General features: G+C 42.6%; 1 protein-coding gene across 2 annotated transcripts in view; it reads right to left on the reverse strand.

The window, feature by feature from the left end:
- ANKRD29 (ankyrin repeat domain 29) overlaps positions 1–17,698 on the reverse strand; it is a 50,216-nt gene extending 32,518 nt beyond the window's left edge. For both annotated transcript variants that reach the window (XM_063077350.1, XM_063077351.1), the window contains exons 1-2: positions 17,581–17,698; positions 4,674–4,784 (exon numbers count right to left, since the gene is read on the reverse strand). In XM_063077350.1, coding sequence (XP_062933420.1) covers positions 4,674–4,784; positions 17,581–17,601 — 132 coding nt within the window. In that variant the 5' untranslated portion in view covers positions 17,602–17,698. The remainder of the gene's footprint in view (positions 1–4,673; positions 4,785–17,580) is intronic.
- Positions 17,699–17,913: the final 215 nt, after the last annotated feature.

Here is a 17,913-nt window from a genome sequence, read left to right on the forward strand (position 1 = left end):
TTTAGAGGTTCTGTGTTATTTCCATGTGTGGGATTTTGTATGAAGGCAGTACAGTTGAGTGGTCACTGACAGGGTGATCTTGACCACATTACAGAGTCTTTCAAAGTCTCATTCTTTTTATTTGTAAAATGAAGGAATAATAAAAGTATCTGCCTGAGTCAATTAAATTAGTAAATGGGACAATTAAAGCAATGTGATTAGCATAGTAATGCTAGATATTAGTTCAGTAAGTGTGTGTTAGATATTAAAATAACAGTGTGATAGTTCAGTAAATGTTAGGTTATCATCTGGCTTTTGCTGACTTCTGTGAATGATCATGCTAATTTTGGGAAAGTCTTGTTTGCTTTATATAAAAAGTGCAGGTAGAGTCAAGAAAACCTAATGGCTTCATAAAAGTGTGCTACGAGGGCTGACCCCGTGGCTCACTCGGGAGAGTGCGGCGCTGGGAGCGCCACGGCCACGGGTTCGGATCCTATATAGGGATGGCCAGTGCACTCACTGGCTGAGCGTGATGCGGGCGATACCAAGCCAAGGGTTCCGATCCCCTTGCTGGTCACAGGAAAAAAAAAAAAAAAAGTGCGCTATGATATCTCTTCTACCCCATGTGAGCATATTTGACATTTGGATTTAAGACCTTCATATAGGCTCTACCATCCATTGTTCAGTTGAACTCCTTTCTCTGTATTCTCCAGGACTGGAGTGGCAAAGCTTGGTATTACTAATCTCTTCCCAAATGTGAGAAATCTCTATTTATGAAGCAGATAGGAGAACTCTTGGTGCTATGGTCTGAATGTGTCCCTCCAAAATTCACATTGAAACTTAATCCCCATTGCAGTAGTATTAATAGGTATGGCATTTGGAAAAGTGACTAAGTCATGAGGGCCCTGCCTTCATGAATGGCATTAGTGTCCTTATAAAAGAGGTTGAAGGGAGCTCCCTGCCTCTCCTGCTGTGTGAAGAAGCAGCTGAAAGACACCATCTATGAAGCAGAAAGCGAGCCCTCACCAGACGCAAAATCTGCTGGTGCCTTGATGATGGACTTCCCAACCTCCAGAACTGTGAGCAATAAATTTCTGTTGTTTATAAATGACCCAGTCTAAGGTACTTTGTTTTATCAGCCTGAATAAATTAAGACACTTGGTTTAAAGCCAATCCAAATAGACAAGCTATGAATATATCGTTTTACATGAGAGGTGAGAACATTTTTTATCATGGGTCACACTGGTCTCAAAATAAAAATCAATCATGAGCCAGAGGAAGTACCAAACACTTAATTTGGATATTTGAAAAAGAAAATAAAAAATGTTAAGCTCATCTGTTTTAAAGGAAAAATGAATCAAGCAAGGAACAAGAATACTTCTTCATAGATTGTATTTCAATTCTACATCATAGTCAATTGAGAAAAAGCCAGGTTGAGACAAAGGAGAAAGAGAATAGAGAAGTGTTATATTAAGCAATACAAAAAATCCTTTAGAAATCAGCCTGCCAAAGAGAAATCTGCACTCTCATGTTCACTGCAGCATTATTCACAATATCCAAGACATGGAATCAATCTAAGTGTCCATCAACTGATGAGTGAATAAAGAAAATGTGGTATATATACAAAATGGAACACTATCCAGCCATAAAAAAGAATGAGATCTTGTCATTCACGGTAACATGGATGAGCCTGGAGGACATGTTAAGTGAAATAAGCCAGGTGCAGAAAGACAAATGCCGCATGTTCTCACTCACATGTGGAAGCTAAAAGGTTGAGCTCATAGAAGTAGAGAGTAGAATAGTGGTTATTAGAGGCTGAGAAGAGGGGAGGGTGGATGGGAGAGGTTAGTTAATGAATTCAAAATTACAGCTAGAAAAGAGGAAGAAGTTCTAATGCTCTACAGCACTATAGAATGACTATAGTTAACAACGACTTATTTTCTATTTCCAAATAGCTAGAAGAGAGGATTTTGAATGTTCCCAACATAAAGAAATTATAAATGTTCAAGGTGATGGATATGCTAATTACCCTGATTTGATCATTACACATTGTGTTCATTTATCGAAACGTCACACTATATCCCATAAATATGTACAATTATTATGTATCAATTAAAAATAATAAATAAGTTTCCTTTATTAAAACGTATTAGTTTGAATGATTCATTCTCTAAAGATTAAGGTTACTTCATTTCATTGACTAATGTTAAAATGTATTTTTTAAGGAACTAACTGGTTTTGAACAGAGCATATATAAATGTACGAGGATACTTCAAAAAGTTTATAGGAAGATTAGTATTACCTTTTAATGCTATTTTTCCACTAAGTTTTTGAAGTACCCTCATAAATGTAGTGAAGTCCAAAACAAGAGACCGTGAAATGCATACATTAATATATCTAAAAAGGCTAAAAGAATCTCGCCATTGCACATCCTTGCGGTAAATGTGTGTCAGAGAGATGAGCAAAGTAGAAAATGCAAACATCACGTAAAAACAGCTTTAATCTATGAATCGAAGATGAATGTTAGCAAATCAAAGCTTTGGTGATAGTGGGTAGCGTAGAGATAAAGTATTTGTTCTTTACAATACTATTTGTGGGAAAAGTTTCAACCTGGTCTTATGAGGGTAATTTAAAAAGTTGTGGAAAACAGAATTAAAAGTTAATACATATCCTTCCATGAACTTTTTGAAGTACCCTTGTAATTGAGGTTGGAAACAACTCCCAAGAAAGCCCATGGGCCTCTCCTTGCACTCTAACAGCTCTCTCAGGCTTCCCAGGTGATCCTGAGGCTTGGACCCATCAGCGAGGGCAATATTAGACAAATGATCAATCAGCCCTATAAGAAACTGTCCTGGAACCCAGACTCCATGTTCGGGTGGCACATGGAGGAGGCAGAAACCCAGCCAGTGACATTCTGAGATGAGCATAGGCCTCCACTGTTTCCAAATATCTCCCTGCCCCTCAGTCACCACCAACCTCAGAGGCCTTTTCCAAATAAACGAGATGTCTGAAATTACCATCATTCAGACTCCTCATTTGGGTTAAAGAATCATCTCTCCAGAAAGCTCCTGATAAAATGACTTTCTGATTTAAACAAGGAGGGGTAACCCATACACATATTAGTGTCTATTCATGGAAGCAAACTTTTTGGTCAAAAGAGCTATTGGTCACCCAGCAGACAGACAGAGGCAGAGTGTAAGCTCTGAAGGAAAGGAGGTGGAGAGGCCCTGGAAAGGCTGAGTGTGTGGGGTGCTATCTGGAGGCAGGAGGTATGCAGTATTGTAGGGTGGCCCCAGGGAGCTACAAGTCAGGAGGAAGTCAGAGGGGTGCCTGAAAAGGGGTAACTTTGAGAAAAAGAGGAAAAGTGGTCATCAAAGTGCCCAGTGGGTGAGGCCACAGTGAAAACTGGCATTCCTATCCACAGTTCTGCCCACTGTGGGGTAGGAACTGGCCCAGTGAGACCTGAGTAAGACTAGAATGGCCAGTTCACAGATGCCCAAGACCCCATATCAGTCTGGGTTCTAGCAAGGAACAGACGGGACACTCAAATTGGGATAACTGGAAGAAAGTTTAATAAAGAAACTGTTTATAAAGCTGTGGCCTGGGTGTAGGGCAACTACAAAGAACAGTATAGGACAGGAGCTAGTAATAGTGGCACTCCATGACCAGATCTGAAGGGTGAGGGGAAGGGAGCAGCTCCCAGGATGCAGAGAATAAGAGGGCCGCTGCCAAACAGATCAGGGAGGGCACTGGGCTCCCCATGTCCCTCTCCTCCCACCCTCTGACTCCTGCCAATGCTCCAATTGGCCAAACCCAACTGGAGGCCAGAAAGAAGCGAGTCCACTGGGGCAGCCCACATAGTTCAGACCCTGGGACACACAGCCAGCTGGAGAAGGTGCAGCGTGGAACTGGAGGTGCAAACCTAAGATATCCTGCCCCATGCCCTAGGGCAAACTGGAACAAACTTTGCTATTTTACTCTTAGGCTGGTGGCAGATTTCACTTTCCAAATTTAAGCAATAAAAGTGGGAAATGGCACACCCTGTTCTCAGGAAACAATAAAGCTCCTTTGAAAAATTTTTATTCAAATCCTAAAATCAAAATATCTCTGCTCACTCGCTCTCTTCTCTGAGATCCTCCTGTCCACAGAGAGGTGGAGAAGTCCTGCCAAGCACAGAGAAATTATTGCCTCTAACTGGGGAGGGAAAGGACTAAGTGGTCCTGCCAGTGGGCAGTAGTGTCTATTTTTATTTCCCCTTCTTAATTTCCAATTAGTGTATTTTGTTTGCAAAAAGTAATAAAAGGATAAGAGGCTGGGTGGAGGGTCGGTTTCTGTTTTCTCCTCCTTCTAGAAAAAACGTAACTCCCACGGCAGCCCGCTTGTACTCTGAATTATCTCCATCTTTTCACAAAAGCAGTGGTTTGCATTCTTTCACTGAACAGCCTTTTCTTGGAATTTGCCAATTCTGATTCCCAATGCAGTGCCTGTTTCTTTAGGGTGGCCGCCTTCTGTTTTATGCATGTAACTGTTTCCTTTCCTTTCTGGCTTCCCCCCATATGTTTTTAAGTTCACCACAGTACTTTGGGCTTTCTAAAAAGGATACTGCAAGCAAACACGAGCAAGCAAACAAGCACCACAAAGGGAAATGTATTTGCAAGGTGCTCCGGGCAGGCGGATACCGAATCCATGCGTACACTGTCTCTGCAGTCCACGTCCACCCGGCCGCTGTTCAACAACAGCTTCAGCAGTGCCAGGTTTCCTCTCCTTGCAGCCCAGAAGGCAGCGTTGGCAAGTGGAGTTTCCTTCTGCGAGAGCAAAATGAAACAGGATCTTAAAATCGACATTAATCAACATGACTGCTTCTATGCAAACAGATAATAACATTCAAAAGGGAGAATTTCCAGATGTGTCTATCAATTGAAAAATTGCTCCCCCAGCAATAGATGCTTCTAGTATACTTGGCTATGGAAAGTACTCTGGCACCAGATGCTGGAGCTGCAGTGTGGTTGTGAGGAGCAATGTTGATAATACAGCACTGTTAATACCCCATTTCCCACCAATGTGCTCACTTTCCTGCCTTCCTTATGTCTTTGTTCACAGTTTCCTTTTTGCTTGGAAATGATTTTCCCCTATCCTTCAAGGCCAAGGCTCTGCTCAAATGCTATTTCCTCCCTGAAACATTCCAAGTTTCTCTTCACCTCTAAGTAGAGCAAAATTTCTCCCATTCTGACCTCCCAAAGGAGTTAACCTGCCCTTTTCCTTTGCCCTCAACTCCTTCTACCTGATTCCAGCTATCTAGGTAAATGCCTCACTCTCACACCATCTAATTTTCTTTGCTTCAGCAGGAACTTACAAGAGGCTTGGGTTGAGAATAAGGAACCTTGGGCAGAGAATGCTATTACACGTCTTTGTACGGTTCTTTCACTCCACTACCATTTTAGAGCTACACAGTTAATGTTGGAACCGTACCTATGGAAGACATAGAACTGGAAAACAGGTCTTCAAAAAGAGGCAGAGCTGACGGCAGCACAATTTCCTTCTCCAAAACAAATCAATTTGGATCTGTAGAGAACACTCTGTGGGAGGGACCAGACAGCTCTGGGTTTCAACCCAGCCCTGGGCAAGTAACTTGGCTCTTGGGAGTCTCAGTTTCCTTTTTTTTTTTTAGTAGTCTTGCTTTTTTTTTTGAATTTTGAATTTTATTTTTTCATTATACATGTTTACAGGGTACAGTTTGCTGTTTCAATACATGCATATATTGTATAATGATCTAATCAGGACAGTTAGCATATCTACCACCTAAACATTTATCGTTTGTTTGTGTTTATAACATTCAAGATCCTCTTTTCTGGATATCTTTTCTGTTTCCTCTTGCTTAGATGGAGATCACAGTACCTGCCTTGAAGTTTATGGTAAGTATTAAATGAGGTACATTAATTATCTCATATGGTGTTCAATACATCATAAATGCTGACAAGTGCTATTTCCTTTTCTCTATCTACTTTTCTTTACAAAGTTAGAATCAATAAGCAAAATTAAATTCGGAGTACTGGTACTAATAAAAATTTTTGCTGGTCTCAGGAAATTTCATAGTATTCACATGGTTTAATAAAAGCACTTTTTTTGGTAGGTTTAAAATGCTTATCTGACCCAAAAGGCCTTTTATGCAATATGTCTACTAAATATGTTGATATTGTAACAAATACAATGCTTTGTCAAATTAAAAAGAAAATAACAATTTTAGCTACTCAGTGGAGCCATCTAAAAGGAAAGTACAGTGACAGCAGAGTAATGACGACATTTATTGGTGTAAAGACTTCATTTCTGAAGTCCTTCAGCACATATACAAGCTAGTGCTCTTGTGCATACTTGGATGAAAGAAGGGCAACGCAGAGAGGGATAAGCAGGTAGCAAACGTGCTTGGAATAGTTTCCTGGCTCACCTAGGAGGGGAAAAAAAATCACCTGAAGTTCCAGATGAAAAATTTCCCTTCCCCGAAGGTGTAAATTTTACTGTTCCGGAGTTTTCAAGCCAACTGCACCCATGTTGTCCACACCCAGCGTTGGCTGCTATTGCACCAGGCTGGGTCTCACTGGCTATAGCTTTTAGTAACTAGATGAAGCAGTGGCAAGGCAGGTTCACCCTGGATAATAAACATAGAACAATGCCCTTTTAATAAGGAGATGGCCCAAGGCCAAAATGAAGTCTAGGGGAGCAAATTAGGAAGAAAATTCAGTATGCACCACAGAACAGGTTTGCCAGCTTTTCCTGAAACGTGAACACACTAGAGTGATGTACTATAATTCATTTTCAGTGGCTTTGTTGTTTCACTTTAACCCCAAATACCTTCAAAAGTCCATCTGCAAACAGCAAATGTCTATTGTCATAACAAGCTTTCCAGCCAGGGTCTCTCCTCCCTTTAGATGGTCTTGGGGACTCCTGTCCTTCTGGGCTAAACATCCTGGTTTCCTATAAGGTTCTAGAAACTGAGCTTTGAGAAAAGCTGTAAATATTTCTCTTTCCCTCAAGGGCTTGATTTACTGAGAGTTGGAGGCATGACAGAGTAGTCGATTTGGGGTAAGAAAGAGCTGGATTCAAGTCCAAACCACTTACCAGCTCTGTGACCCTGGGCAAGTTATTTAACTTCTCTTGGCCCCAGTAAAATGGCATAATAATGATATGGTACCTCCGTTATGTGTTGTTAGAGGATTAAATGAGGAAATACACATAAATGCACTTAGATAGCACATACTCAAGAAATGGTAGCTATAAATGCTCTTTAAAATACTTGCCCAGGTGAATTCATTTACTTGGTCACTAGCATGTGCTAGGGACAGGGCCCTGGCCAGGGGCTAGGACTAGATGTATGAGTCTACTTTGGTCTCTGCCCACAATGGCTTTTTTATTTTTTAATTAATTATTAATTTTTAATCAAAACATAATTGATTGTACATATCTATTGGGTACAGCATTGACTATCAATACCTGTGTGCAATATGTGATCCTCAAATCATGATAATTACTATATTTATCATTATATAATGTAAATCATTTTTTGTGGCTCTTTACCAATTTCTTGCTAATTCATTCAACCCATTCCCCCTTTCCCACCTTTGTTGTCCTCAGTTCTGTTCTCTCCTTTTGAAATTTCAATGAATTCTGTGATTGTTGTATCTTTCTTCCTTTCTTTTCTTTCTGTCTTTTTTTTTTTTCCAGCTCCCATTTATGAGTGAGGACACGAGGTATTTTTCTTTCTGTGCCTGGCTTATTTCACTTAACATAATTTTCTCTCAGTTCATCCATGTTGCTGCGGATGGCAGAATTACGTTCCTTTTTATGGCACGGTAGTAATCCATTCCACATTAGCTTTATGGCCAAAAAGGAAAATAAGGCATGTTGACAGGCATCATAAGTTATTACAGATGCTAGAGGAGAGATGCAACTGCTTATGCTGAGAGCACAAACCAGGGAATGACCAATTCTACTTGAGGAGGGTGGCCTGGAATGGTTTCAAAGAAAAGGAGTTCTTGAGATGAGTTGTGACAGATGAGTAAGGGCTTGGGTGGACGAGGGGTGCCGAGTATCACAGGCAGAGGGGGTGGTGAAGCAAAGACATGGAGACTTGCCACAGCATCCTGGGAACTGTCAGCTTGGCCAGGCTGCAGCAAAGGGTGTGAGGGAGAAGGCAAGAGCTGATGAGGACAGGTAGTCAGGGCCAGATCCTGGGGGCTCAGCTGTGCTGTGCTATTGAATTCGCACTTAATCCTGGTGGGCATTGGAGAGTCAAGGAAGTGTTTTAAAGTGGGGAGATACTGTCAGTTTTGCATTTCAGAAAGGTCACTGTGGAAGCCTAAGAGAGAATGAATTGAATACTGGAGAAGTGAAGTGAAGTGGAGTGAAGTGTGACCTTGAGTAATTCACTTCTTTGCCTCAGTTTCCTCATCTCAAAAATTAGAATAATAATATTTACCTCCTGGGGTTGTTCTCAGAATTAAAGCAGTGAAAACAATTAGTGCACTGCCTGATACTCAGTGGAGTGAAAACCACACTGAGATTGGTGTCTACAAGGGTCAGGTGACTACTGCATAGACATGGCAAAAGATAACAAGGGCCTGAGCTGAGGCAATATCAGTGGGAATAGGAGAATGAGACAGACTGGAGACACTTTAATAGTCTTGGACTGTGATTGTATGTGCAAGACAGCAGAGAAAAGGAGAATAGATTGACTCCAGTTTTCTGGTTCCAGTGCCTGGTTGATCATGGTGCCATTCACAAAAGTCAGAAATACTGTATGAGGAACAGGTTTTGGGAAAAAAAGGATGAGTTCATCAGCTTTGAACATTCTGAGTTTCAAGTGCTAATGAGACATGTAGGTGGAGATGTCTAGCAAAGAAATGTGTACAAGCTCCTATCACACTGTGGCCGACACATTTACTGGTGGTCAGGAATCTTGAGTTAAGTCGTATTAAGTGCTTATACTCTATGCCATGTGGTATACACTGTGCATATTCTAGCTCATTTAATCCCCATCATAGCTGAATGAAGTGGGTACTGTTACTATCCCATTTTACAGATGAGGTAAGTTAGACATGGCTTCAATACCAGGCAGTCCGTTGTTTGAGGCTGCCCTTTTAACTATCACACTGTTCTGACTCCTGCAGAATTCTTCTCCTGTAGACAGCAAGGAATAAAGCAGCCATGACCTCCAACGGCCTCCTTCCTACCCTCCACTCCAAGATCCTTTCCTGCCAAGATGGAAAGTCCCCAGGCCTTCCTTCTGTTTGGGGTCTACACAAACCCCATCCTCTGGATAACTTGCAAATCTTCTCTGGGTGCATATTGTAATATGCACATCATCATACATGGTGTGGAGTAGGACAGGGCCAAATGCTTTACACAAACTGCAAAGCACTTTACCAATCATACTATTACCACTTAACCTCTGTCTTGATTTTTTTGATCTTTCCAATAAGGCTAGTGAGCCTCCCTCAGGTTTGCTGGCTGCAACATTATGAGTAACAGCAGTGACAACCCAGGTTGAGATTTTGCTTTGTGTCAGGCAGTGCACGAATCGTTTTCACTGCTTTAAGTCTGAGAACAACCCCATGAGGTAAATATTATTATTGTTATTTTTGAGATGAGGAAACTGAGGCAAAGAAGTGAATTATTCAAGGTCACATAGTTAGGAAGTAACAGAGCCAGGATTCAAACCCCAGTTTGGGTCCAGAGTCTGAGAGCTTACATCTTATACCATGTGAGAAAAATTGAGTATAAATTTTCGCATTTGTCATATTCCCCTCCCCTCTACCCCCCCCTTCCTGCCAGAATTTTGGCTAATACACTGCTCATTAGCCCACTACCAGAAGTTAAGTACAGGAAAGAAGAGGAGAAGAAGCACAGAAGAGAAATTGTTACTTGTATGGAAGTGGAATTCTCATTAAAAGCTTTGGGGGTGTGTGTGTAGAGATTTAAAGTGTTAGTTTTTTTAAAAAGGGTTGCAGCACACCTGGGGTCCTGAGACAGGAGCTGCGGGATGCCGCCCCCACCCACAAGAACATCTTAGAATGTATTTATTTGCCACGTGTTTCTTTGGGTTGTGTGACTTGTCTGCTCATGTCCTTCACCACATTTCTTTTAAGATCTTTCTAATTCATTTTTGAGCTCTTTATGCATTAAAGGAAAAAAAAAAAAAGAAAAAGGAAAAGAATACAAGGTCAGCCTGCCTAATGCAAACTGCTGAGATGAAAAGGCAAATTTTAAAAGCAGGCAAAATTAGAGAGTACTATTTGTCTTATAAAATGCTTTACTGTAAGATTTCTTTAAATAGCCAGATTCCCAAGTTCATGTAAAAGGTAATTCATATAGCTCCATAAGTGGACTATTCTGTTGTGTAGCCATTAAAAAAGCTGATACTAAATATATATATGTAATTAAAGGGTTTAGAGTGAACTTCAATTGTATACTTATTAATTAAATAAAGAACACTTTATTCAATAATGAATTTCTTTGATATTAGAGGCTACATAAAATAATAACAATGGATTGAGAAGTCATGTGCTGAAGTATGTTTTTGAGACATCACTGACTATTACAATCTATTATCCTACTTTGTGCTATGTATTTGAAATTTTCAGAATGCTTAATCAACATTAAGCCTAAACTCTGTGTTGTCAGTATCATTACACTTCAGTAAGTGACAGGAAACTGAAGAGAAAAAGTAAATGATTTGCCCTGGGCATTCTGCCTTGGAGGTAGGCCCACTTAACACTGGCATTTCCAAATTCAGAACTCATGACCAGGTTTAAAGTTTGTTTAAAACATATGTCGAGAATAGGCAAATTGATAGAGACAGAAAGTGGATTAGCAGTTGTCCAAAGCTGGGAGGTTTGGGGTCATAGTGACTGCTAATGGGAATGAGGTTTCTTTTTGGGTTGTACAACTCAGTGAATTTATTACAAACCACTGAAATGAATACTTTAAATGGGTGTATTACATGGTATGTAATTTGTATCTCAAAGCTGTTAAAAAAAAATGTATGGTTTTGTTCATTTATTTTCCCGTGGCTCATCCAAATAGTCTAAGCTGATTGGTGAATTGCAGTTGATTAGTATAATTTGCATACTATAAGAACAAGGATGAAGCATACAAGTTCCTACACTTCTGGCCCAGGCAGGACCAGTTTCTACCTCTTAGATGAAACATGGTATTGAGAGGCTTTACCTTCTTGGGTAAGACATGCTCAAGAAAGACCCAGATATTTTTGTTATCTAGAGATGGATGTTTCATCTAATCCAGTAGCCTCTCCCATCGCCAACTAAGTTGGGCTTTTGGCAACTTCAGCCCTGAGGAACAAGTCCTGAGTAGTTGAAAGAGCTGTTATAAACTCAAAAGTCAGGGTACTTAAATCTATAACTTTATTCCACAAAAAAGGCTCAGACGCACACTCTGAGTTTGCTTTTACTTAAACAAAAATTATAACAAACGTGTCTGTTTTCTCAACCAAAACAAATTAGGAGTTGCCAATTGTGAAAGGAATTTTACTGGAGACAAAGTGAAATCAGTGAGAAGTGACTGCTGATAGTGAGATAGGAGGTGCTCAGTTTCCCTGGGTTCAGGTTTCAGGACGTGCCTCTGGGTTTCAAGCCACTCCCTGAGGTCTCAGGCCCCCTTCTCTAGGTCCTCCCCTAGAGGAAAGCTACTGTTGCCAGTTAGACCTATTTTCAGCACCAACAGGGGGAAAAATGGACCACAAGGGGCTGGCTTATGCAAATCCAGTGGCTGGTCATGCCCAGTAGAGAGGGGTTATATAACCCTGGCAGCCAGGCATGCTCAGTAAAGTGGAATTTATCATCTGAATGACCCTCTACTAGAGGTGCTGGAGAGCACAGAACATGTGATAGGATTTGACCAATGAACATGCTCCAAGAAGAGACCAAATGAACATGTGCAAGACCATGTTACATAACAGGGAACCGCCCCCTTAATTGAATAATCATTAGATGCAAAACTATAAAAGCCAAATCCTAGCAGAAGGTGGGGTTGTTTCTCACTCTTCTAGAGCCAACCTGCACTCTGCCCGTGGAGTGTGTATTTCTTTCTTTTTGCATCAAACTTACTTTCGGCAAGCGGCTGCTCAATCTCTTGAGCCAGCCTGCACTCTGTAGGGAGCTCTAGGTATGTATTTCCTACTTCTGTGTTAAGCTTGGTGTGGGCCCTGCCCAGTCTCTGGAACTAGGCCCCACTCTCCCTGTGGTACCTGTATTTCTTATCTGTCACATTAAACCTGTTCTCACTTCCTATGACTCTGCTCCTAAATTCTTTCCTTTGGTGGAGTGAAGAACCTCCTAAGAGGATGGGATGGGTTGAGGCCACCTATCGTGCCTCCCCGGACCCTTCCTTTGACATCAACAGCAGCGTGGAGAAATGACGAAAAGTAGATGCGACGGGGTCTGCCCATATGGCTCAGATGCGAACAGCCCCACGTGCCTGATTCAGAATCATCAAGAAGAGGCTAAACTGTGCTTGGTAACGCTCTGTTCCCTCTCCCACAGACTCGTCCAGCAATTCTGGGCCTTTTATAAGTAGGCTTTGGAGACCCACAGTAAGGGCTTATGAAAATGAAAAAGTTATTCTATGGCTCCCAAATCAGTTAATAAATATTCAATTAAACAGCCATAAGCATTACGTTTTGTCAACTTTATTAATTGCTAAATTTGGTATTCATAGAATATTGACATGTGAAAAGAACTTATAGGTCTGATTTTCTTACTATATGAGTTACTGACTATATATGATAATTGCAGAAAAATCATGGACAAAAGGTAAATTAAATGTTATTCATAACTAAATAGTTTCAAAAGCAGTATTATAAAACCCTTTCAAAAATTTTACAATAAAAAGTCTTTATTATTATTGTGGGCTGTGGGTGTATTTCAGTATGTTTGATATTGTGTTAGGCGGATGAAATAGTGTTGCTAAGTCTCAGCCTGGCCTGTGACTCTGCTCCCTACCCCCTCGAGACTTCCCTCTGTGCCTTTGTTTCGTGTTTTTTTTTTTAAAGATGACCAGTAAGGGGACCTTAAACCTTGATTTGGTGTTGTCAGCACCATGCTCTCCCATGTGAGTAAACCAGCCATCCCTATATAGGGATCCAAACCTGTGGCCTCGGTGTTATCAGCACCACACTCTCCCAAGTGAGCCATGGGCCAGCCCTCCTTTGTGCCTTTTGGAACTTCATTTCATAGTAAATCAACCCCTCTTCATCCTTAACCAAGCACAGAGCACTCCTCAGCACCCCTTTCTGGTGGAGGCAGGACCTTGCCCCACACCAGCACCGGGTGGGAAACAGGCCCACCTGGCTTCCGGACTACTGCCCTTCCACTCAGGTGTACAAATCTCTGCTGCTTCAAGACTCAGGCCATCGCACCTTCTCAACCTCTACCTCACCTCACCTCACCTGATAGTTGTCACCGCCTGATCATTCCTCCTTAATCACTGAAAATTCTGGCACCTGGCTTGGCAGCTTCCTTTCTACCCACCCCAGATCCTGACCTCATCCTGGCCTTCACTTTACAACATATCAATGCCCAACCTCACCTCTTTTCCTTTTATGCCAATGGGAGAGGCTTCTCCCACCTTTCTAGCTAATCCCTACACCTTGGTGGGGCTTGATGTCCCTGCCTCCCAGCCCCTGTGTAATTCAGTCACTCACTCAGCTAAGTTGTCCTGCCCCGTCTACTCTCAAGCCTTCGCAACGCTCTCTACCACCATTTAAAAATACTTTTTATTGAGATATAATTCACATATCATAAAATTCAGCCTTTCAAAGCACATAATTCAGTAGGTGTTGTAGTCATAAGGTTGTGCAACCTTCACAACTATCTATTCCAGAACATTTTTGTCATCCCCAAAAGAAACCCCCATACCTATGAGCAATCATGTCCCATCCCCTCCTCTTCCCCCACACCTGGCAACCACTGATGTACTTTCTGTCTCCATGGATGTCTATTTTGTATATTTCATATAAATGGAATTATACATACATGTGTCTGGCTTGTTTCACTTAACATGACATTTTCAAGGTTCATCCATGTATTAGTGCTTCAATCCTTCTTATGGCTGAATGATATTCCATTGTATGCATATGCCATATTATGGACTGAATGTTTGTGTCCACCCCTCTACCCAGTTCAGATGTTGAAGCCCTAACCACCAATGTCTTGAGGGCACAATCCCCAACCCAGTTGATGCAGAAAGCAGGACAACCACCAAAGTGAGTACAGAAGACTAAGCACTAAACCAAAGAGGATTATTCTTGAGCCTAAAGATCTAATGGTATTTGCCTTGCTAGGTTTTGGACTTACTTGGGACCTGTCACCCCTTTTTTCCTTCCAATTTCTCCTTTTTGGAACAGAAATGTCTGTTCTGTGCTTGTCCCATCATTATATTTTGGAAGCAGATAACTTGTTTGATTTCACAGGCTCCCCGGTGAAGAGGAATTTGCCTCAGGATGAACTGTACCTCAAATCTCACTGTACTTGATTTAGATGATATTTAAATGAGACTTTGGACCTTAGACTTTAGAGCCAATGCTGGAATGAGTTTAGAATCTCTGGGCTGTTGGGAGGAATGAATATATTTTGCATGCAAAATGGCCATAAATTTTGGGGGGCAGGGACAGAATGTTATGGAGTGTGTGTGTCCCCCCACCCAAATTCATGTGTTGAAGCCCTAACCCTCAATGTGATGGTATTAGTGTTGGGAAAAATGCCAGAATAATTTTCTCATAAGCCTGCTTTGTTCTTGAAGTAATATCTTGTCCTTGAAACTATATTTGCTTGCTCCACTAGTCTGGCTATTAATCACTGCTTGTATTTTTGGCTTCTGTAAGCTTGCTTATCTGCACAGCCCACATATGCTAGCCTAGTGAATGCTGAGAAAAGAGGAAAAAATGTAAAAAGCCCTGGAAGAGTGCACTTATAAAAGCCTTGTGAAATGTGAGCTGAGGGTCCAGATTTTTGGGCATTAGACTGTCTGGGCCCACAGGTGTAATAAATTCCTGACTCTCCAACCCTCTGAGTGTTTGACACTTCCTTGCCAAGCCCATTTCTACAACATTAGGAGGTAGGGTCTTTGGGAGTTAATTAAGTTTAGATGAGGTCATGAGGGTGGAGCCCCATGATGGGATTAGTACCTCTATGAGAAGAGAAAGACACCAGAGCTTTCTCTCACCATCATGTGAGGAAACAGGGAGTAGGCAACCACCTGCAAGCCAGGAAACGGCATCTGCTTCACCAGATGCCAAATTGGCTGGCAGCTTGATCTTGCATTTCCCAGCCTTTAGAACTGTGAGAAATATCTATTGTTTAAGCCTCCCAATCTATGGTTCTAAGATCTCCTGATTACATACCACATTTTATCATCAGTTGATGGACATTTGGATTGTTTCCATTTTGGGGCTGTTATGAAAAATACTGCTATGAATATTTGTGTATAAATCTTTGTGTGAACATCTTTTCATTTCTCTTAGGTATATACCTATGAGTAGAATTGCTGGATCAAGTGGTTACTCTATGTTTAACTTTTTGAAGAAAAACCAGACTTTTTAAAAATGACTGCATCATTTTATATTCCTACCAGCAACATATGAGGGTTTCCAATTGCTCCATATCCTTGCCAACACTTGTCATTATCTGTCTCATTGATTAAAATCATCCTAGTGGGTGTGAAGTGGTATCTCACTATGGTTTCAATTTGCAATTTCCTGGTGGCTAGTGGTGCTGAGCATCTCTTCAGGTGCGTATTGGTCATTTCTTGGGAGAAATGTTCATTCAGTTCCTTTGCCCATCCTAAAATAGGGTTATTTTCTTTTTATTGTGGAAGTGTCTACCATCATTTAAAGATGCTCAAGTCTCTACCATTTTAAAGCAAACAAACCCTTGGTCAATTCCGGATCCCTGCTGCAGCGATGCCTTTTCTTAATTCCCGTTTCTTTCTTGAAAGAGTTCTCCACAGTTGTGGTTTCCACCCACTCTGGTTACAAGCTATCACAATCTGGCTCCTGAACCTAACACTTCACTGAAGCTGCTCTTGGCAAGGTCACCAGTGGCTATTCTACGACTAAATCCAGTGGACTTTTCAATTCTTAGCTTGTTTGATTTCCCTGTGGTATTTAACACCAAGGCCCTCTTTATCTTTACTAAAAGACTAAAGATCTTTGATTTAAGTGATAGCACATGCTTCTGAATTTTCTCATAAATCACTGGCTGCTCCTTTTTAGTTTTCTCAGTGGGTGTCTCTTATTCTGCTCATTCTTAAATTTTGATCTTCTTCAAGAGTTTGTCCTCAGTCCTCTTATTTTTCCCCTTTACATGGTCCCAGTGGGCAATTGTGTTCATTCTCATGGGTTCAATTACCACTTGACACTGCTGACTCCTAAATCTCATCTCTCCATCTTCTGCTTAGGCTTCTTCCTGGGCTCTTGGTTTGTACATATGTCTAATCAACATCTCTACTTGGTTCCCAGTCATCCTCAAACATTGCATGTCCCAAACCAAACATTTTATCTTTACTCCACTTGCCTTCCCTACTCAGTGGATAACATCAATTTCAGAATTCTGTAGATTTCAAATTAAGTCTTTCACCTTCGTCGACCTCCTTCCATCCTTGAAGCTGTGCCCTCGTCCATACCATTTCTTAACAAGATGACCACAACATCCTCCTGATTCTCCCAGCTCCACCCTCTCCAAACTCTAGCCCAGGGATCTTTCTAACATGCACATCTCACCACGTCATTCCTCTGCTTACATGAGCTGTTGAAAGAGAAGGAATTACAGTGGCTTCGGAATCAGACACACTTGGGTTTCAGTCTTAACACCATAAACTTACTGGTTGCAAGATCGTGGGGGAACTATTTAAGTTCTCTATGCCTTCGGTTTTTCATTAAAAAAAAAAAAAAAAAAAAAGTATTGCCAAGAAGAGCAGCATCTTATAGGCCGTCCTCAGTGCTGAGAACATGCACACGATGCCCTCGGTTCAGAGTCGGGCACATTTAAGTGCTCGATACATTTTAAGTATTATTATTCTTCTTAAAGCCTTTCAATGGAGGCAAATCAATTGACCTCACTTTCATCCTAAAATGTGGGGATTGAATGGACTGACTCTCTTAAGACAAGACTCCTTTGGACACCGAAGCCTGATGAGCAAGTGCAGCTCCGCTCTGCGCTGGCCACTCGGCTTCCGTGTCCAGGAAAAGTTCTCTGCGGGGGCGGGGCCGGCAGTGGGTGCAGCTGGCACTCCAGAAAGAGGCCGCAGAGGGACAGGCTGGAGGCAGCTGCAGGAAAGCAGTGACCCAGGCCTTTCTCCCTGCCCCGCGCCGTTACCCAGGCTACAGTCCCCGCCGCCCCGTCGCCCGGCACAGGCTCACCCGACCCGCAGCCGTTAAGCGCTGAAAGCCTTTCGCGCAAAGCAGACGCAGCAAACCACAAACCCACAGGACCCAGCCCAGCCCCGCCGCTCCCTCCTTTGCGGGCCCGCAGCCGGCGCCCCACCCCAGCCTGCGGGGCCCGCGGCGGCGGCTCCGGGTCTGCCCGCGGCGCTCACCTTGAAGGACATCCTGCACATGTCCGCGGCGCGCTCCGGGCCCGGGCCGCCCGCTCCTCCCCGCCCTCCCCTCGCCGGCCGTGCGGTGTGCCGCAGAGGGCGGCCTCCGCCGCAGACTGGGCCGGGCGGCGGCGACGGGACGCGACGGGGGCGCGCCCCGGAAGCCGGCCCGGGCCCGCGAGCGCGCGCACCGCGCCCGGGAGCCGCGTTCACACACTTCACGCTGCGCGCGCTCTCCACACGCACGTCCGCACACCCACACCTAGACGTCCACACACGCGCGTTCTCTCCGAACTCCGCACGCACCGTGCAGTCTCCACACAACGCTCTGCA

This window comes from Cynocephalus volans, chromosome 13, assembly GCF_027409185.1.
Source record: "Cynocephalus volans isolate mCynVol1 chromosome 13, mCynVol1.pri, whole genome shotgun sequence".
Lineage (NCBI taxonomy): Eukaryota > Metazoa > Chordata > Mammalia > Dermoptera > Cynocephalidae > Cynocephalus > Cynocephalus volans.